At 37.0% G+C, this 22723-nt stretch overlaps 1 protein-coding gene and 2 long non-coding RNA genes across 4 annotated transcripts in view; 1 reads left to right on the top strand and 2 right to left on the bottom strand.

Moving 5' to 3' along the window:
• Positions 1–3764: 3764 nt before the first annotated feature.
• LOC148644045 (uncharacterized) lies at positions 3765–11051 on the bottom strand. The gene is made up of 2 exons (XR_015928957.1): positions 10996–11051; positions 3765–6048 (listed from the first exon to the last, which is right to left on the bottom strand). It is a non-coding gene; the product is annotated as an uncharacterized LOC148644045 (long non-coding RNA).
• LOC148644044 (uncharacterized) lies at positions 10907–20900 on the top strand. Of its 2 annotated transcripts, XR_015928956.1 has the most exons (3): positions 10907–11044; positions 12025–14094; positions 15550–20900. It is a non-coding gene; the product is annotated as an uncharacterized LOC148644044 (long non-coding RNA). The 2 variants fall into 2 exon arrangements; XR_015928955.1 differs by having other exon boundaries at positions 12025–20900.
• The window catches only part of eng (endoglin), a 50700-nt gene continuing 46129 nt past the window's right edge, over positions 18153–22723 (bottom strand). Inside the window, exon 14 of the mRNA XM_088615349.1 lies at positions 18153–22592. Within this exon, the coding sequence (XP_088471475.1) occupies positions 22471–22592 (122 nt within the window). The 3' untranslated portion in view covers positions 18153–22470. The remainder of the gene's footprint in view (positions 22593–22723) is intronic.

Genomic DNA, 22723 nt, shown 5'->3' with positions numbered 1-22723 from the left:
GCCATAGATGCTTAGTTACACATATTGTTTCCCATCAAAAACCCACCCTAAAGCCTTTTTTCGGCATCTCTTTCTCAAGTGTGCTCTTTCCATTTGGTCAATAAATAAATGCCAAACTTTGGAACAAAAAGTGCTTGTCCAATTTGTTTATTAATTAATGCTGGCATGATCTTATCTCCTGGATAATTCTTTTTGAATGAGCCTTCTGGTTATTAATCAGTTTCTGAACAAATGAGGCTTTTAAGCATTTAAATACGTCATAAACTTGAGGGGATTTTGTAATCCCACGATGGAACTAATTAGTTTATGAAGTGTAAATGTGGAAGCTTGGATTTTTTCAGCTGAGAGCTTTCAAATGAAAAACCCTCTATGCCTTATTAACAAAGAAAGGCTTTTTTTTTTGCAATGGTAAACATGAACTAAAGCAGAGATAAAAACAAAAATCACTGTGCAAATAAACATTTCGGAGCTCAGCAGGCCATCGGCACTGTCAGGACTTCTGCACAGCTGGAGATGTCTGCTGGGACAAAAATTCTTAGTATCAGGCTTCAAACCTCCCACATCACACCAAACCTCCATGGGTAACTTGCGGATCCTTAGATGTGTCACAAATTTACATTTAAAGGAGAATGCAAAATAAAGCCTCAATATACAGCAACAAAAAACAGGAGCACTTAGGAGCTACTTATTATAGATGCTCTTCTTATTAAACACATTATGTTATCTTAAATGTATTTATGTACTGTATAAGTAGAAAGATGTCCAAGGTACATTGGACACAAATGAAATTCCTAACTATTTATTTATCTGCTTTTCAGCTTCATACCCAGTATATGTCAGTATAACAAAAACAATTATTAAACACAATCATCCATCCATCGATTTTCTAACCGCTTCTTCAAATGCGGGGTTACGGCACAACCTGAATGGGATGCCAGTCCATCATAGGGCAGACACACAAACAAATACAGACATGCCTACACTCACAACTAGGACCAATTTTTCCAGAAGCCAGTTGACCTACCAGTATGTTTTTAAACTGTGAAAGGAAACAGAATTGAACCCAGGGCCCCAGCATTATAAGGCAGCAATGCTACAGTAACTACAACACCTCCATGCTGACCTAAACACAATCAGTAACTCCACATTGCAGCTTAACAATTAGCAAAAATATTGTAGACCACAAATTTTAGTATGAAAAAGCTCAAATATACTTTTCAATTCATCTTCAATTATTTGGTCAACTTACCCTTTGTCTGCCGTATTGTGTGAAAGCTGCAGCATGTCTAGCAGTTTTGATTGCGCTTGCTGGATGAAATTTACAGTGTGACAGTCCTGATTTATTTCTGTCACACGAAAACTAACATATCCGGAGACTCCTGTTGTGACACACCTAGCACTTGCTATTAGGCCATTTCTATTTCTGTCAAGAGTGTTATAATTTATGTTCTGCAGATACTATGTAACGATCTGTACTTTCATTGTAAAGACAGCAGAAATGAATGTGTGAACAATATGTTGGAAAAAGAATTAACGCTGAAGAAATTGTATGCAGTTAGCCAATGTACAGTAGGTAGTGCAATAGGGCTCAGGGAACAAGAAGCTATTCTGTAGATATCTGATCAAAAATGACTGGCTGGGATGTTTGGCAATGGCATAGTGAAACAGATTTGGAACGCACCTGTTCCTCTTACAAGACTAAACAAACAGCCTTTACATCAGGGCTCATGGGATTGTGAGCTGCATTTAAGCAGTAATGTTTAGGAATGTTTCATACAGTGTCCTCTGTTCCTTTCTCTGTCATTTCTCTTTTATGTGCCTCAAGTCTGTAATCTGTTTTGAGGTCAGTCTATGGATAAGATTTGAGGATTCTAGGTTCCTCCCTAGAGAAACTTCTTTGTATGAGTCAGGAGTGGATTTCTCTGCAGTTGTTACTGTCCTCCGAAATGCTTGAAATCTCAGGTGAGTACTGTTGTGCTCTGACAAAAAAGCTTTGTAGATTCCATTTGATCACTTGTCAGTTTTGTACTGAGTTTAAGGAAAAAGCTGCAGTTAAGTCATGTCATGTCATTTGCCAAACTGCTTTATACCATACGGTGTCGTGGGAAGCCCGGCAAGCAACGAGCGCAAGGCAGGGTACACCCTGGACAGGACGCCAGTCCATCGCAGGGCAAGTGCAAGCCAATCATACATGGGGACAATTTGGAAGCCATGGTAAAGGCCGAGTGGGGAAATTTGACCCGGACACTGGGATAACTCCCTACTGTTATCGAGAAATGCCCGGGGATCTTTAATGACCACTGAGAGTCAGGACCTTGGTTTAACGTCTCATCCGAAAGACGGCGCCCACTACAGTATAGTGTCCCCGCCACTATACCAGGGCATTAGGACCCACACAGACAGCAGGGTGGGTTGGCCCCTGCTGCTCCCACTAACACCACTTCCAGCAGCAACCAGAGCTTTCCAGGAGGTCTCCCATCCAGGTACTGACCAGGCTCAACCCTGCTGAGCTTCAGTGGGTAGCCAGTTGAGAGCTGCAGGGTGATATGGCTGCTGGCAGCTGCAGTTAAGTGATGTTCCCAAACTAACAAATTTTGTCCGTTGTGGATTGATCACCTCTGCCTCTCTCTAATTCTAAATGTTGACAAGTGGCAGTGAAGCTGAAACTCAACAACTAGGGGACCCTTACTATGGAAGCTGTAGCCTCATTAGTATGTCACGCTTGCTCCTGCTTTAGGTGATTGCTCTGGTTGACTAATTATTTCAATTAGTTTTCCCTGACAGGTGAATATTGCCTTCCTCCACTAGGAACACAATACCTTAAAAATCTTTGACAGGAGCTCCTGACTTCACTCAGCTATAGGATGCACTCAGTTATTCCTCCTAAGAACTCAGTAAGTTCCTAGTCCAATCCTGAGAAAGATACATTTTGTAACCTTTCTTACTGTATATAGTCACCTGTATCAGGGATCCAGAATCAATCACAGTTTATTAACAAATTGGATCAATTTAACATTTATGGAAATGTAGAAAACCACTTGGATTCCAGACTTTAATGGCAAGAGCTGGGATCCAGTGATCTGTACAAAACTCACTTACTGTAGTTAAGTGTTTGTGTTTCTCATCAAAGTTTAGAATTCGATTTTTTTTTCTCCAATAAATATGAATAAATACAAAGAAATACCAAGAACCTTACTTTGACACCTAATGTAATTTCTCAGGATAGCAGGTGGAATAGTAATGGAGTGCAAAAAATGATTCCAGATAATTACACAATTACTATATCAAAATTCACTTTGTTTTCAAAGCCATTGAACTTCTGAGCTAGTGGATTCTTTTACGCTCATAAATAACTTATTGGAATGTCCAGCTTCAATCTGTTTATTACACATTCCGTTGTACTCAGTTGTAACAATCTCATTTATTTTAATTAAAGCAAGTGAAACTGAATGAGAACAGCTTGTTGGGGCACTGTTTAACATTCTGAAAGCAACACACAAACAAAAGTGAGCTTCAGTTTACCTGAAGGTATTTTTCACGCACCTTAGTTGACTTCCATTTCATTGCTTTGGGGAAATGTAGTTGGTAAAATGTATTAATCAGTTTCAGATAAGTAACAAGAATGGCAGGCTTAATGAATAAAAGGGTGTTTCACTAATTAGAATGACTCCTGGCTGCAAAAAAAAACAACAACTCTGCAGTAGAGTGAACTAAATGAACTGCCAACAGATGTAATTAAGAAATAATCTTAAGCGTTACAGATATTGTAGATGTTATAAAAAAAATGTTTATTATGGAAGGTTCCTCCTAAGGTCAAATTGTTTTTCAAATGCTACATCACGACTCCATAAAATCAAGCAAACTAAAATTTCTGACATAAAGACCATCACAGTAATACAGTAAAAAAGTTAATTACATTTTACTCATTTGTTAAAAGTTTCTGTTCATTTATGACTTATCCTTTATGTTTCTTTTACAAAGAAAGAGTTCTGCAAAAAAATATGACACAAACCCAGATTAGAGATGCAACAATAAAGATGTTACTCCTTCTAAAAAATGCCCTAGGGACAGCTTTTATAGCATGTGACTTTCAAAACATTTCCATTATTTTGTGTCCATATTTCAGACACTAAAGTAGCATTATATATTTTATTTTTTTGTATTATTTAAAAGGTAGTCCCATAGCTGCATATATTATGTTATATGCACATATTATGTATTTTTATGTTTGTATTTTTATGTATGGAGTGTATAGATTAACAAACTATTTTCTATGCTCTAGAGACTACTTTTTCTTCCACAGAGATTAAAATTATAAGTGTAAGCAATAGGCATTGCTGTATTTCACATGATTAATAATACCATGCTTTTCCCATTCCTACATTTGTAAGAATTCCCTTCTCCAATAATCCTGTGACAGATTATGCATTTTATCACATTAACTGCATACTGTGTAATATCATTGCCCAATGTTTCATTGATTGTGCTAGAGAACGCACAATCAAATAAACACAGGGCAGTGGATCCTTCACTTTGGTTTTCGAAATTGAATGAAATTCAATTTATTGGCATTACAGATGAATTACATTGTTACCAAAGAATGCACAAGCATCTACAGACATCAACAGCACAAAATGTATTTTTTCTTTGACTTATTTTGTAGCAATGAGAAATTATAACAGCAGAGGGCAGCAGATTAAATAAATGCTAAAGTAGTCCTCAGTTCTTTAACAGTCCATCAATCAGTGTGGGATAGGGTTAGTATTACCACTTAGCAGTGACATCAGTTTAACAGTTTTATCTATTGCAATAAAGTAAGTATTTGAACACGCCTAAAACTATGCATTGTACTGTCAGAAGGTTTATCCATATTGAACATTCCAGCATCAGAGATATTGTTTCACATCTAACAGTCTTTTTTCTAATTTTGATTACAGCATTACAAGGCTTTTTGATGTAGTTTTATGTTGGAAATCTAATCTTTCCCACATAAAGGGATAAAATAGAATACATTCTAGGAAGACAATACACACTAAAGTCATATTTCTGTTTTACACAATCCTTGCGATACACAATAAATACAACTTACATGCCAATAATCATTGTTGCAAACACAGCAAAGCAGTGTATTTTAAAGATGTCATATTTGTATGAGTCTGTATTTGTAAAGCAAACTGCTGTACAGTATGTATATATATGTGTGTGTCTGTCTTTGAGATTTAAAATTTTAAGATTAATGATATTAAGAAAATGCATGAAAAGACAAGAAAATGCATAAAGACAGACAATTTAAAGGCTCATACTCTTTGTGCAAGACAACCCAAGCCTGCACCATCTGCAGTCAGTCATTTTTTATATTTATTTTGTAGAGATGCCTGTTAATGATAAGGACATCATGTAATACATAGAGGATTGTGAGGCAAACTATAAGTCAGATTAAATGAACATTCACTACAAGGCAGTTTAAGGGGGTGGTAAATTCAGACAAGATGGCAAACACAGAAAAAATATTTTTTTAAAGTTTCTATTGCACCATCAGGCACAGAGAGGTCACAAGAATGTCTATAGACTGCAGGGGATCCAGAGAGAATGTATCTTAAACGTTTGTTTAAACATAGGGAGTGATAGGCTCTCGTATCAGAGAGATTGTAGAGTCCAGTATTTGATTGACTTCCAGCTGTTCCTTCTTTGCACCAATTGCCATATTGGTTAGGTACATTACAACAGGATATTTCCAGTAACTGCTATAGGAGAAAGTCTCAACATTAACATTTGTCAGAAAATCAACAGTACATCGTCCTAAGAATCTTTCTGTTGCCTTGACAAACCATTATTTTAGTAGGCCTCTCCATGAAAAGATCTTTCCTCATAAGTTGCATATCCATGTCTGTGACACATCATACTGCATTCATTCTCAAACTCTCTAATGATTCATTGTACAACATGGCTTTCCTCAGTCTGGGACTCACAAGAGGATATTCTTTTCATCCAGACAATAGGTCACAGGTCACTTCAATCAGCCAAAGGATGACCAACCCAATGAGGAACCTGCAGGGTGGACGTACACCTGATGACATCATAAACAATCACCAACTGTGATCCCATGCTTTAAAAACTGCTGCACATTTGTCATGGATGTCAGAAGGGCAAGCCGTGGAATGGCCAGGAGAGCAGTAGAGACCCTATGCGTAGCGGTAAAAAGGGGGCAACAAGGAGGTTAGTCCAGGCTCAGGGGGTCAGACAATGTCAGTACAGAAACCTATGGCCTCAGGCCACGGACGTGGGGTGACCTGGTGCTAGGCGGGTCTCACGACATCCGTACCCTCAATGCTGAGCCAGGAGCAGAACAGACACAGGAAGTAAATAAGCTACACAACAAGACACAACGGAAAGACATGAATAATCACAGGGAACTAGGAACAGGACAGAAGAGCAGCGCCCTCTAGGTGTACAGAGCATGACAACAGTAGTTTTAATTTTCTTGTTCCCTCTTCATTTCTTTTCTCTCTTCATCTAACCTAGCAATATGAGAACATTACCAATCTTGTGACTACATTTCGTCTACATTTAGTCAGGACTTTTAAGTTTATTCAAGACGCCAGGACAAGAGATTGAATCAGTAAACAACAAAATTCTGCCCAGAATTCTTTCTGCAGCAGAAGAAATCTTGTGTTTGGCCAACCATTTTTTATTTTCACCTGACCACCAAATAAGACAGCTGGACTGTTTTTGTTGATATTCTGAATGCCTGAATGCGTATTCAGGAAAGTGCTTCAGCCAGGAAGAATATGATCTTCACCGATCTCATGTGTGCTGCACCTGAGCCAGCCTCTGTTCACATATTGTGTTAACAATAGTTCTACAAGGTACTAACTTCCTTTCAAAGCCAACATCAGCAGAAGCTAAGCAATGCTCTACCTCCCTATCAAAACTCTTTTAGAAATGTTATCCAATGTACATCTGAATATACCATAGAACTATTCCAAATACCTTTGTTAAAATTTACTTCATGATAGTAGATGCATTTTTACTTGTCTCTGAGAATATAAACGTGATTAAAGATGTCATAGATGAGGAGCAGACATCAGCCCCGTGTTAAGATACGATTTTTCTTGTCCCCTGAGGGAAATGTTTTGTGGACTACTGTACGTATAAATAGAATGCAAACAAAAAGGAAGAGAAGAAAAGAAAAACATAGCACATTATACTATTACAATAAATAAGAAAACATTGCACATCATTCTATTGCACATGTACAGTATAACACATAACAACATGTAACATTTATAGCTCATCACCTAAACATATTGCACTCACGTGGGTTGTAAAAGTAAAAATGGTGTCTATCCTTGAGATTTGCAGTGACAGCTTTAATGGATAGTGGAACAAAGGAATGTTTGTATCTGAATTTATTTAGAAGTGGTTATTACAACACCACTCATTAAGAGCCCAGAGTGAACACTTATCATTTTGGAAGAAACACACTTATTGGAATAAAGTAACAATTTAAATTCAAATCAGACCTATGTACTGTATCATCTTTCTTCATAAAACAAGAAATACAATTAACTCCCACATACTGTATAACCAACACAAACGCCATGAACTCCTGTAAATAGAGCTCATAAGTTTTTTACTATAGCAACCAAAAAAGTGAAGGATGGTACAGACCCACTTTTAGAAATTTGTATTGCTTGTCACTTGTCCCTTGAGCATTTTCCTGACATAGGGCTATTTCAGTGACAGCCATCAGAAGAATTTCCTTCATGGTCATCTGTTTAATTCTATCAAAGAAAAAGGAGTTTTGACATAAACTTTAATTTGTTATCGAAGCACAAATTATTAAATACTGAAGACAATTATATTATTCTACTTTTTTCACATTTTTTAAAAGGCTAAATGAGAGCAAATTCAAATATATATATACAGTATGTCTTCCTACAGTAGGTGCAATCTATTCCTTAGGGAAATACAACAAATAGAAAAGAAAACTACAGCAGCCAGAGTCTCTGTCCCACATTTTGATAAACTCTTCAGAGAATCGGCTTTGTAGACTTTTCAAATAGAAGTGCATGCACAGGAAGCTCAAGTCTTTGAAAAATGTTTTAAACAATCTATAGATGTAAGTTCTGAGATTCAATGTCTGTGTTGTAACAAGCAACGGGAGAGTTCTTAAGCCCTAAATGCTGCATGCTGTGTAGAGCTCTAAACCATTTCCACTTACTGAGGTTGTGGTCCATCAGTCAGTATATTGTATTTGTATCTGTCAGAAGATGACTGAAAATAAAACAAATTCTAAGATCAGATAATCATCTTCCTGAAAGTCTCAGATGGTTCCTTTTTTACCACAGGAATATTTTTTCTGCCCTATTCTACAGCATTTTACAGCATCCGCAATCTACACTGAATGCCACAGTAATCATTTGTTACAGTATGTTGATTTAGTAGTTCACTCAGGTAATTTTTAAATCTATAAGATTTTCAAACTAAAATATCTAAAAAGGCAATTATTGACACCCTGAAGAATTCTTTGCTCAAAGTTGCAAATGTTCAGTCGAGAGACAAGACTATAATTGTTGCTTTGTATAATGCCTCATCCCATACTGACTCATTGCTCTGATATTATTCTTGTGGATCTGGAGAGCTAACATCTTTTTTTTTAGCACAAAGCCATTTACTTACTATGAAACTAAGGCTTTTCTTGAAGAACAAAACTAAAAAAAATTCAGATAAAGACGTGGATTGTTTTACTCTAACACCCAGCAATATCATTTCCCAAATCATCTTCTCTTTTCAGGTAGACATCTAATGCTTTAGAGAACACGTTTGTATGTGATAAGCACAGATCTCTACAGTATTTCTTTGCCAGGATCTGACACAGCTATTTTCAAGCTCCAAATACTCCCGCACACCAAAAGGCCACTGTAGAGTTTTTTTAGTGTCTAGGTTTAAGAGGGGATGGAATACTTTGACTGCACCATTGTGACAAGTATAATTATTTTGCCCCTGTCAAGAATTGATCCCAGTCACTCATTGGCTGCAAACATGCACAGTGCCACTCCCTAGACAGCAGATAATTTTGTAGAAGTCAGATCGAAGATCAGTCACAAGAAGACAAATATATCGGGTCTTCTGCTGCAGCAGAGTTCTACACTGCCTAGATACACTGCTGGAAGCAAGTGGCCTCTGTAACCTGCTCACCTCACTAAGGTCTTACACTTTTAGAGGCATATGAAAATAGAATTGTATTTCATCTTCTGCCATTGGCTGGTCACAAGCTAATTTCATATAATAATATAACTGGTTTAAACTGGCTTTAAAATGACTTGCAAAAGGTTGCAAATCAGAGACTGCCAGCCTATTCAGTTCCGGTAAAAAAAGTAAAAGTTCCCTGTCATATGTACAGTATGTGAAAACTTTCTCTGCCCTTTGTCTTTTTATAATTAATAACTGGTTATGAAGAGCCACTGCCTAGTCATTAACAGTCACAGGCACTAAAGAGAGCAAAGGTTCGATGACCCCAAGCTGAGGAGGCTTCAGTGCACTCTGTAATTTATCAAGAAGTTCACAGCAGCACTTTCTCATTCAGACAGCTTTGTGACATTTAAACAGGAAAAATGATCCATCTCTAGGCCCTAGCTTATCAGGGGGCTGTTTCTTCCGCTGGCAGGATGGTGATCTAAATGACACCTACTCTGCTTAATAGCTGCAGAGAGAGTGGCAGAGATTTAGGTGTGCAGCACCCCTTCATGATTTCTTTTTCTCCCTGCGGTATTCTTTCCTCTTCTCCTCAGTCCGGATTTTGTCTCTGACTCTCATTGTCAGGCCTGCATTGGCAATTGGATTAGACGTGCCGTACAGTGGCTTGCAAAAGTATCCCGACACTGGCAGAGTTGTCGCATTTTGTGGCTTTAAAGCTTGCCTTACCAGCACTTTGAAGTGTGAATGTGAAAGAAACAACCTTTCATATGAAACAATGGAAAATTCAAACCCTTTTACTGTGGAGAAAAAACAAATACACTTAGGTGCAAAAATGACCTTAACAAGCCGTTAGCTGAATGGCCTGTGTCTGTAATAATGCGTCTTCTTGTGATTTCAGAAAAAAGACATCTGTCCTTGTGAGGTTCCTTGTTCAGGTTGAATTTAAAGCAAATATTCAATGAAGAAGACTTAGGGGCTTTCAAATCAGGTCAGGGATAAAATATATGAAAAGCATGTATCAGAAGAAGGGAATGAAAAACATTCTAAAGATCCTTTGAGCATGGTGAAGTTGATCATTAAGAAGTGGAAGGAAAACAGACAGTGCAATGCTGTCAGTTGAATAAGGAACTGGTGAGAGTTGCCACTACTGTGAAGTTAATGACAACATTGAAAGCGGCACTGAGTTCAATGGCTGAAATTGGACCATATCCATTCTGGATAAGTCAACCATATCCAGAATGTTTCACAAAATAGCCCGTTTGGCAAATTGAAACCCATTTAAAATCTTAGAACTTGCAGCGATGCCTTTAAGTAAATTGTTTTGCAATGTGCATCTTGTTACAGCTACAGTAGAGCAATAAAGCACATAAAGCATTTGACTGAATTTTCTATCCCAGTTGTTAATTTTCTCTCAATTTGTTCTACGTAATGTACTGTTATCGATTAAACTATGCTTTTATCATTCTCAGTAGCAGTTTTAAAGGAGAAAAAAGACCGAGTTTCAAGCATTCTGAGTAAAATAAAATACCGCACAAACTTCTTAATACAGACAACCCTCGTTCGTATTGGTGCAAGCAAAATTCCGAAAATGTCTGCTCGTAGACGAAACTACGGTGGCCCAGCAGTGCAAAGCAGTAAAACAAAAAATGAGTACACACAACAAAAAATGAAACAACATAAACAAAAAGAGTGCACAAACAAAAACCGGCAACACAAACATAAATGGGTGCACACACAAGAAAGTGCACAAATTAAATGTGCTCAAAATGGAAATAGTTCTCACAAAGGACATACCGTAACATCTGTTGTTAGCTGAGAGGGCAGCGTTAAGTGGAGTGCACAGGTGAGACATTTTTGCGAATTGTCTAAAATCTTATAAACACTGCGACAGTAAAATGTTGTGTCCGTTTTGTGGAGGGCACCTTAGTGAAAACCATTTGTTTTGTCCACATTACGTAAAGTTTCTTTTAAAACTTTTTATTTACTTTTCTGTTACGTTTAAATGTTTTAGAAAGTAGTTATGTGAAGAAATAAATTTGCATGATCTCTATAATATATTTGTACAATAGATTTGACTCGACCTAATCAAAATGTCTTACTTAAAAATTATGTTAGTTAATCTTGTGGAGAGACAGAATAAAACCCTTTGTGCACACACCTTATTGATATCAATAACGTGTGTGCGTAATGCACATCAAATGTTACAAATTCTCAATGTTATTTTTACAAATTATGCATTCAAAATATTATTCTACACCATAACCCCCTTATAACTTCTGTTAAGACAATATGAAAATCGAAGAACGAGCAACAAGCTTGGAGATCATTTTAGCTGGCTCATACACATAGCTATTTTTGTTATATACAGTATATCGATCATTTTAGCGAGTACTGGTAACTAAAGTGGTTGTTTAATGAGGGATGAGGCTACTAATTCTGAATATGTCTGGTACTAGATCAGCTCCCAGCGAGGTACTGTATATACAAACGTATTTGTTAAGGACCTTTAACAATTTACATTGCTATGCCTGTAGTTAGAAGTTAGATTTCTGGTCAATCAGCTTGCACAATTTGTACAGTATGAAATACTTTTTTTTATTATCACCCAACATTTTCACATGGTAATTCATTTTAAAAAACCAAATAGGATTATAGAACAGGATAAGCTTGAAGGCCTGAATTATCTATGTGCCACAATATTTTAGTGTAGGGTGAAGGCAAAGGATTAAAAAAAACATATTTGCACTGCTTAGTACTATTTCTGCTAATAAAAGATGCATTATATTTTAGAATAAAAACAGCTAAAATGTCACTGTATTTCAGCATCTATGATGTGTCCGTAAGCAGGAAGGAAGTCTATTAAAATAAATTCAGGGTCACTTCCTGGCAGTGCGACTTTGCTAATGTGAGTATGCAGTCACTCTGCTTTATTTTCCAGCTTTATACACTGTGTCCTTTTTAAATGCTGTAGACCTTGAGCTGACAGCTTTATAAATACATTCTTTACACCTTTATGTGCTGAGTATATTGTGAAAATGAAGGGGGGGCAGCCCCCCACTTATGCACTGCAGTGCGTTCGTGGTGATTATGGCTCTCTATAGCTGGTGATGAATTGATGGTCCATGTTCTGGACAGACTGGGGCCATGAAGGTGACTTTCCCAGCACCTGACAGTTTTACCAGCCTTTGGTGACTGAGCCTCGTGAGCGATTATAAATCATTTGCAATGTAATGAGGAGTATTATGTTTTACGGCTTGGGTGCAGGCTGTTGTTATCTGTTATTTCAGGGTTTTCAAGACAGTAGATACAATTATTGAGCTGCGACAACTTGCTTCTGTGCGTGTTCTGAAGGCACGTACAGACAAAAGGCTGAAAAAAGTAATATGGGTGGTGTCCTCATCAGAAAACCAAAACTACGCTTTGCAGGTAGGATTTTCCCAGAAATAAAAATACTGTAAAAAGGCAGTATTTCTAAGTAAACACATTCTGCTAGAGCAATACACACTTGAACATTAGGTCTATGTCAAAATTAAATCAAATCCATTCAACTTTTGTGGAAAATATTTTAGTAAAAATGTATATGTTTCTCTTCTCTGGGTGGATTTTAGAACAGCAATGTCTTTTTTGTATCATGGTGACCAAAATTGTACACAACATCCTAAACAAAGCCTTACGTCTACATTACACAATTCTGTAAGTATACAGAATATCCTAATATTTTGTTTATGTTTTTAATTGCTTCTGCACGTTGTTTAGGATGAATGGAATAAAGATGAGCATTGCCTGTATTTATAGCTTGTTTTTTCTTTGTGCATGCAAAACCCTGCACTTTTCTACATAAAATGTCATCAGGCTTAAATTTGATCTATTTTAAATTTTTGCTGCTTCTAGAGTGTTTTTCCTAATCCTGCTAATTTGGTCTCTGCACCCCTAACTAGTTTATTTAATATGCCAGAATAGAGATCATTGATATAAATGAAGAAGAGCACTGGCCCTATTACAGATCCCTGTGGTATTCTATTAAAGTACATTACCCTCATCTGAGTATTCAACACTTATCTGCATCCTCCATTTTCTGTTTAATTATTATTTCTCAATCCAAATACTTGCATGTCTCAATACAATACAATTTGAGAATGAATCGTTTACACCAAAATCCTTCTGAAAATGTAAATACACAGTTTCATATGCCTTGTGTGTCTTGTTTACTGATGTTGCTTGTTCAAAGAAATATAACATGTTCATTACTCAAGACCTACAGTACAATTGAACAATTCCATTTTGACTTCTCTCCTAGGATATTAGGATATATATATACTGTATATTATCTATATGCCGATATAGGCAGTCCTCTTACTTCTAATAGTTGTTCCCATAATCCAGAATAAAACATAGATAAAAACGTCAATAAAACATAGACCCTTTCATTCAACAGGAGTCAGGCTTATTGGCCTGTTAGTATGGACCCTTTTATGGGTGGGTATAACAATAGAAGTTCTTCAGCCTCTGGGTACTACACTTGTCTGAAGCGATTGCTGGAAAAAGCCATGGACAAAAAGTACGGTATTTGCTACTGTACTCTACTACTTCTCATGTTTCACTACCGGACCTGGCAGTAATACAGGTCTTACACTGGCAGTATGTGTAAGCATTTATTAACATCACTTTATTAACCCTATACAATTTCTTGCATTAGGAATTTGTCTTTTCACATACCCCAGCTGGCTCGCCATGAGACATACAGACAGGGAGAGAGCCTGGGGTCAGAGCACCGGGCCAGCCATTGTACAGCACACCTGGAGCAGTTGGGGTTAAGGGCCTTGCTCAGGGGTCCAACGGAGTAGGACTCCTCTGGCAGCTGCAGGATTTGAACCGGCAACCTTCCAGCCACAGGTGCAGATCCTTAGCCACAGAGCCACCGATTATTAGTAATATCAGAGATTCTCAAGGCATGCCAAAATGGCATAAACACTTCTTCCCTGCTCTTCTTTTTATTTCTGATAAAAACACTTCTCAGAATGACTCTCAGCTCAGAAGATCAGAAAAACCAGGGCTTGCACACTTCTGGAGAATACCCATACTTTTTAAAACCAGTGCCTGAGACCTAGAGGTTTCTACAAAATGAGGACACAGTTTTTGTGAACTGTGCAACGAGGTCCTGACTCCTCTACATTTTCCTTTTTTTTTCAAGTATTAATTTGAGTATTTTTCGGATTACTTTTGTTTTATGCACTTTGCATAAACGCTTGCGTAAACTTACTGGATAATTGCTGTTGTTTTGTTACTAGTTGAGAGGTGGCTGCTTCCAGCACAGAGCACAGAGTGAGTAAGACAGGGCAGGAGACATGCTACTAACATTTAATGAAGGGCTATCATGGTTACAACAACAAAAAAAATGATTTAGTGCTGGTATACGCTGCTGGATAATTGTGTTTTATGTTTTTTTGTAAAATGTTTTAAGTTGCATCTTGCCTGTTTCCTTCAACACTTCATATTGGCTGCTTATGTGTAGTTTACCTTGAGTGGCTGTTCATGTGAATTAGGTAGTGCTACGTGTACGCGAAAAGCTTGGTTTATTCACACCCAATCTATGTTGTACAGTATAAGTAACATTCATGTTATAAGTAACATTCAAAGTTGTTGTTATAATAGTAGAAAACACTGATGCAGTCTTTGAATAAATTGTTTATGTTTTTATTTAGAGGGAATTACAAGCACTTCCACATAGTACTGTAATTTGAGCTTCACTGTTTTGTTTTCTGAAGAAATCCAATAATTTGACTTTGAAACACTAATTATTGATACAGTTTTCGTGTGTGACAATTGAAATATACAGTACAAAGTATATTGTTTATACTCACTAGATCAACATGACCACAAGATGGCAGACAAGACCACAGAAAAGTTGTGCACAAGCCTGTATCTTCACACAAATGGCTCTGTAAATCACCAAAACTAATCCATACTCAAAATTGTTCATTGGTATGAACCAGCACTGTAATTCTGAAAAACAGTTCTTTGCAGTATTTTCTGAAAAATTTCAGTTTCAGTTATTTACAGTACATAGAACACTGGGACTGATCATCAAAGGGGTAAAGGTCTTGTTTCTTAATTGTTACTGAAGTGCACATTTGTTTAGGGTTAATTCCTGAGGAAAATTATAATAAGGTTATTACTATAGTTTAAGTATCATCATAATAGATCAATTACTATCTAGAGTATGTATCAATGATACCTTATACAGTATGTGCTTCATTTTCTTTTATTAAGATTCTGAGTTCATTGTTTGCATAGATTCTGTTAATAAACCATTGTTTTGTGTAATTATTGTTTTTTTAATTCCCATAGTGCTGGTGAGTGCTGATTCAGCATGTGTAGGCTGCAAAGGAACAAGTTAAAAGTTTATTCCATGCTGAAAAGAGTAGAAAGGAAACACAACATTTTGGCTGTGGAGCCTTCTTCGTGGTGTGAGAACACTCTTATATGGGTTCTTTGTAATGTCTTTATTTATATGTTATTTTATATTAACCTCTAAAGCTATTTATGTTATGAAACTACAAAAGAGAATATGAATGTGGAATTCAATCTCTTTTTTTATATATACAGTATAATATTTTTATACAATTAGATTTCTATAAAGACTAAGCGCTCTACTACAAAATATCTATGATAATATATAAATAACTTGCAGAGGACTGCAGGAGAACACTGGGATCAAGTTATCAAAACATTTGTTGAAGCTGATACGCTGATGTGTTTTAAGAATCAGCTGAATGAGATACTGCGATCAATTATCTAGATACTGTACCAGGCAGGCAAACTGGGCCAATCAGCCTTCTCAAATTTGTAACTGTTAGTTTTTATAATGACTGGTATTTTTCTTTTTTTCCTCCTCCACCCCCAAGCGTGGACGATTCCTTCATACTTTTGTGTTGCTACTCTCTCTCTTATATATTTTTTCATTACTTTTTCCATTAATTTACATATACGCTATTTATTTTCCTCTCTCCTCTTCATTTACGGTCCCTCTTTGGTATGATTTGTGTGAGCCGCCTTCCAATACACGTAAAAGGAACACTAAAAAAAGGGACATATAGTGAAAAAAAGATCTTGCCAAAGCAAGGATAAGAGGTGAAGAAAACAATTCTGAGGGGAAGAAAAAAGATCAGTCTCCTACATATTACTGAGATCCGGTGCGATTCAAATATTCGTCTAATGGGCCTCATACAGTACATGCTTATATTATTTTTTCCTCTTTTCAGATTTAACCTATGATAAAATTAATCCATTCTTTGCGAGAGGGTCCTGTACTATCCAGGCATTTTTGCAAGATTATTTTTTTTTAGCAATGATACAAAGGGTCAGAAAAGTATTTGGTATATTGAATGATGATTTAACCTTTGACATTTAACATTTTGCACACATTCCTGTGCTATGTTACTTTATTTTTTTTCCGGTTGTGTTTTTTTTTCCCTGTAATTACTGGCATTGACATAAGCATTTTTTTAAATACTGCTCTGTGTTCTGAAAAGTGACGTTTTTGGGATTATTTTGTTTCCTGAAGACTGATTCTCTTAATTATTGATCTGACTTGTACATTACTGTTCACAGGTTCAAAAAAAGGAACTTATTCTTAGTATAAACATATTTTACTGATTAATTAGTAAAACTATACTTTCAAAATGTCAAGTTCATTATTGCTCTTTTCTATTAATTAAAAAAAACCCTACATTTATTGTTTTATTTATATAATTTCAAGCCTCCCATCAGTTCACATTAATGTAATTCTATTTTGTTCCGTTAATAGAGGGCAGTATTGTCTTTTCATTAACCGGGATTTACAAACTGGTTATATGATTGTGATTCTATAGACTTGTTTTTCATTTTTACAAGTATGTAATATGAGAATTTCTGAAACCAATGGCATTTGTGAATATTTTTTAGTAATTACAGAAAAAAAATAAGAATGGAGGCCAATCAAATTATAATAATTTGTTATATTTATGCAGCACTTTTTGTCTCAAAGTGCTTCACATATAGTAGAGGATCCTCCTTCATCCACTACTGAAATTCAGCACCCACTTTGGTGATATGTACTGTGGCAGTTATAACACACCAGCAGCCTCACGCTCGATCAGCTGAAGAAGTGCAAAACTGCTCACCATTTTCAATTAAGGGGAAACTCCAGTGAGGCCACATTGTACAAGCCCACAATGTAATTTAGCCAAGATTCAGGGTTACCAGCAGCCATATCACCCTGCAACTCAGAACTGGCGACCCACTGAAGCTAAGCAGGTGTGAGCCTGGTCAGTACCTGGATGGGAGACCTCCTGGGAAAAACTAAGGTTGCTGCTGGAAGAGGTGTTAGTGGGACCAGCAGGGGGCGTTCATCCTGCGGTCTGTGTGGGTCCTAATGCCCCAGTATAGTGACAGGGACACTATACTGTAAACAGGCGCCGTCCTTCGGATGAGATGTAAAACTGAGGTCCTGACACTCTGTGGTCATTAAAAATCCCAGGGCGTTTCTCAAAAAGAGTAGGGGTGTAACCCAGGCCTCCTGGCCAAATTTCCCATTGGCCCTTACCAATCATGGCATCCTAATACTCCCCATCTGTGAATTGGCTTCATTACTCTGCTTTTCTCCCCACTGATAGATGATGTGTGGTGAGCGTTCTGGCGCACTATGGCTGCCACAGGTGGATGCTGCACATTGGTGGTGGTGGAGGGGAGTTCCCATTACCTGTAAAGCGCTTTGAGTGGAGTGTCCAGAAAAGCGCTATATAAGTGTAAGCAATTATTATTATTACCTGTAAATCTCCTGATTTAATGACCAGTACTTCCCAGTACTGATCAGGCCCAGCCTTGCTTACCATTCCAGATACAATGAGATCAGGCGACAAGGTGTACTGTAGATGTGACTGCTGTCATGTCTTGAAAAAAGTTCCACACCCTTTTATGTGTTATACCAAGTTCTTTTTATTTAACTGTTAATATACAAATCTATATAAGAGAGATTTAAAATAGAAACAGTGTTTTGAAATAGGACTACTTGTAAGATTACAAATGACACAAAGAAAACATATCACACTCAGTGTGGCTCTCAAAATGAAAGGTACTATATTCCAGAACAAATATTTGACTTAATGGATACAGTCAAAGCTAGAAATGATGTAGCAAATATATTTTCACCTGCAGTTTCTAGTTGTCTTCCTACTGTAGATATTTAAAAGACTCTGGTTAAATTCATGACACAATTCCCCAAAAAGTGATATCTTAAAATTACATAATTCATAGATTACCGACATTTCACTTGTATTGTATTCTATTGGATTGTATTGTAATCCTTTCTGTTGAAAATTCCCTTTAGATTATTTAACAGGGGCTTTAGAGAACTTCTGTTTTATGTTACAATGAATAAATTCCTAACCTGTGTAGGCTACAGTATATTAGTAGGCAGTAGTCTACTAATATACTGTAGTTAAAAAAAGTAAAATATGTTAGTGCTATATCAAGTTACTGATATCTTCAGCTATTTAAAAACAACTTATTTGATTTCTGGGGCTGCTTAAAACATGAGATCAGACACTCATATTTGATCCTGGGGACTCCAGAATAGCACTGGACAGGTAAAAAAGCTTACTTTGTGTATAGCCTCACTCTTCCCAAACCAGGCTCTTTCAGATTAAGCCTCAAGATGTCAATTTTAGTTGGGAAAAAACCTGAGTTCAAAAGTTGCAATTCAATGCAAAAGTACTAAAGATAAAAAATATTGACTGTGGCTCCCTTAATGGTTGAGATATGTCAGTAACATTAGCAGTTCAATGTGAAGAATTAAACTGCAAAGAACCTGGTTTTGGTAGAGTGAATAACATTTGCATTCCCCTGTTGACAATTGCTCTCAGTACTACAGAGCTTCAGTGCTGCATTATTTCTGCTGTGTATCGAGGTCACTGCATCACAGATCTCACAGTATGACATTTTCTCACAGTGAGAACAGCATTTCAGTGCTGCAACAGACTGACTGAATATTCTCAGTTTTGCACAGGTTACTGGCAGGCTCTTACAGTGCCACACAGCTATGAAATTGCATGGAAAACTATAATCAGGCAACAAGCCGATCTTGATTAAAGCACTTTGAAAATGATTGTCCTACCAGCATGCACAAGCACAGCATTTCATTTATGGCACTATGATGACACTGGGAAACAAGCATCAGCGAGAGCCTTTCATTTAAGATAAGCATGTCTCGTGTTTAATAAAAGGTCTGACTTCAAATTTTGCAAGACCTGCCCAGTGCAGAAGATACAGCAGGGATACAGGACCAGTTTCTGCAATTTCAGCCAAAAGATATAAAGAGGGCCTTTTAAGAACAGCTTTGTTGTTTTCTCTGCATTCTTTCCTATCATGATGGTAAATTTCTGCTTGTGTTGCTTGAGAAAACAACTGATAGAATAAGGGATAAGGCCACATTTACAAACTCCAGATTCTCTGACATACTTTCCCTATGAGTCGTACGCACTCTCACGATATTCCAGTCACACAGACCCCTCTTTTTTGTTTGTTTTATCCCGACAGATTTCAACCTACTCAAAAGAAAAGCAACACAACCCAAAGCAGTAAAAGTCAACCTTTTATCGTCTGTAAAAACATACTGAAAAGGTCGTCATCATGTACAACATGAGAGAAGTATCCAGAATGCTCTGTGCCTCACTTGACTCACAAAACTGTTGGTTGCTGTATTACAGGTCCTGTTCCCTGCTAATCAAGAAGAATGTTAGCTCTAACAAGATAGCTACATCTCCAGTTGTGGTCTGCTACAGTGCCTTCCCATTTTCATTCCACTAAACTGAAATAATGATCAGCTTAACGGGAACACTTTCAAACTTCCAGAAAAGAATTGGCCTCTTTATGATTTAAAGAGGACTATAAACCTTCCTGGATTTCGGCCTTTGAGGACCTGTGTCATGCACCACTGAGTTAAGAGATACTGCTACATTCCCTTGTGCAGTGAGACTGAGTTTAGGAGGAAGTTCTCATGAGATATTTGTGCCAAACCCCATGTGCTAAACTCAAGAATCCCTGAATGAAGATACCCATTTGTTTACTAAAGCATATGAAAGGTCACAGTTAAATTTACTGCATCCTTTGATAGCATTTCAAGAGAACAAAATGCAAGACTGAAATGTCGTTTTTTTGGAATAACTGAGATGTATTAACAAATCCAAAACTGTATTTTCCTAGGCCATGTCACTTTCATATGAAAACTTTATAAGGAGGAAACAGAAACATCATAGACTTTAACATGCATTGTATGGACAAAGCACAAACATAAGAGTACATATTAAAGATATTGCACAGAATCAAGTGGTATTTTCCCGCTTGCCTGTTCACCTACAATGTGCTCTGTTTCTCTCTCTCATTCACACTCGCACACACACAAGCACATGAATTTCGTTAAGACACCCAACACAAAAACATGACATTAGGAAATGTCATATTAAATACAAAAGTAGCTACATTTATTTTTTAATTCATTGATTCTATATGTCATTTTCACACTACATATACAGTACTTGGCTAGGATTGTTTTTTAAAAAGAAGAAAATTATGGTTCAGGAGCATTGTTTCTGCTATATACTGTATTTTCTATATATGTATTAACTGGTCTGAGTAAAACATGTTGTGTTTTCACATCAAAACTGTGTTTTATGCATTTAAAATAATTTATTTACAATTGCGCCGCCCCACCAATACACTATCATACAGTATATTCTTTTCTAAAATAAAAAAGAATAAATTATGCCATTTGTAATAAATTATCATAAAGGTCAATTAAAAAGCTTATTTGGAAATGTTTATGAATAATTCACTTTAAGAGTTTTGTTCTTTTCTTTAAAAAAATGTTGTACATATAACATTAGAGGGGGAAGAATAATATATTGGTAATGATTCTGAAACAGAGACAAAGGTCAAAGGGGCAAATGTCATTTGTAAAAGGACTCCTACTTTTCCAGGTCCACTGCCTTTCAGATTGCAGGATCACTTTGCAAATAACTTAATCTTCAAGTGGCCTCTACATTTTGGAACAATAGCCGGAGTTTTCTGCATCACCAGAACTACACCCAGTCTAAATCTCATTCCTGTGCAAATCATTTGATTTAAATACAACAAGCTACACATTTATGCAGAGATGTACGTTTTTACTTGGTTCAGATAAATCAAGAAGCTTTAACAGTTCCTTTAACGCAACTGCAGAGTCGTTCTTCTACTTCAAATCTCCTACATTCACTGGAACATAGACCTCTGGTAAAACGAATTGGCCCCATCCCAATTGCATATTATTCCAATGACAACAGTTCACTTAGTAAGTGATGCGCCATTTCTTGAGAATATTGCACTAATTTCCACTGAAGGAACTGACAAACTTGAGGATTTAAATGGTCACATGCTTAAGAAGGTTAAGATGTTATCCAACTTGCATGAAATGCACAAAAAGATGATTCGGCCACAGAAGAGAAATTTTACTTGTCCACAAGGCCTGCATTCTGACCTAGTGTTACAGTCAAAGCCAAATGTACGCTTTACATTAACTGTAGGTAAATTCTACGAATATAGAGGTAGCCATTTCTAAACATTTCTAAACTCAAAGTCAGATTCGCTTTTGCTTCTTATTAAAATAAACATACAACAATTAGCTGAGGGATGATTCAAAAATCTATTGTAGGTGTGGCTATCACTCATCTTATCTTTTATACTCTTTAATAAAAAGATATGGAGGTCTTCTGTTGTTAGATAAAAAAAACTGGCAGCCGAAGCTGACTTCCTGTTAGGCAGCTTTAAAAATGTGGTGCTTATACTGCAGAAGTACTGCTATTGCGGCCAACAAGGCAAACAAAGTCTCTAATAATGTTCTAAAAAGCATATCTTTTGTCTTTTCTGGATCATTACAGTGCTGTTGTTGGTGCTAGACAGTTTATTGAAAGAATGCGATGAATTTCCTGTTAGTGCTTGAGGGATATGCTTTGTTTTTCCTGTTGCTGTAAGTTGAGTCTCCATTGAATTCAGACTCTGCTTTCCCCAGAGTGGCACGCGGATGCTGGGAAGTAACAGTCTGGATTATCCTGTCTTCTCTTTGGTCCCTCCCTCCCCCTCACCAGTAGGTTCAGGGAGGTGGTTAACTGTGAAGCTCTTTACACTGTCACAAAGATAAAAAGAAAGCCACCATTTCAGAACCTTCTTGTGCTTGCAAATGTTGGTCCTGAGTTTCTCCTAAGCCATGCTGCTGGTGGGGGTGCTCTGGGTGCTGCCAATACTGGGGTTCGCACTGCTGTTCTCCGAAGGCAATGTGTTGGTGGGAACTGGCTGCCGTTTGACCAGAGAACAAGGACAACCTGTGAGGGGGAAAAAAAAGAAGCCCCAATTGTTTTTACAGACTTACCCTGGCTTACATCTCCTCCTATAAAAATAGTTGTTGTGTAGTCTGCGTTGTGAGTAAGTGTACCAGCAATGGATTCGGAAAGTG

This window comes from Lepisosteus platostomus, chromosome 21, assembly GCF_059453375.1.
Source record: "Lepisosteus platostomus isolate fLepPlt1 chromosome 21, fLepPlt1.hap1, whole genome shotgun sequence".
NCBI classification, from domain to species: Eukaryota; Metazoa; Chordata; class Actinopteri; order Semionotiformes; family Lepisosteidae; genus Lepisosteus; species Lepisosteus platostomus.
This window is presented reverse-complemented; position numbering and strand designations above follow the sequence as displayed.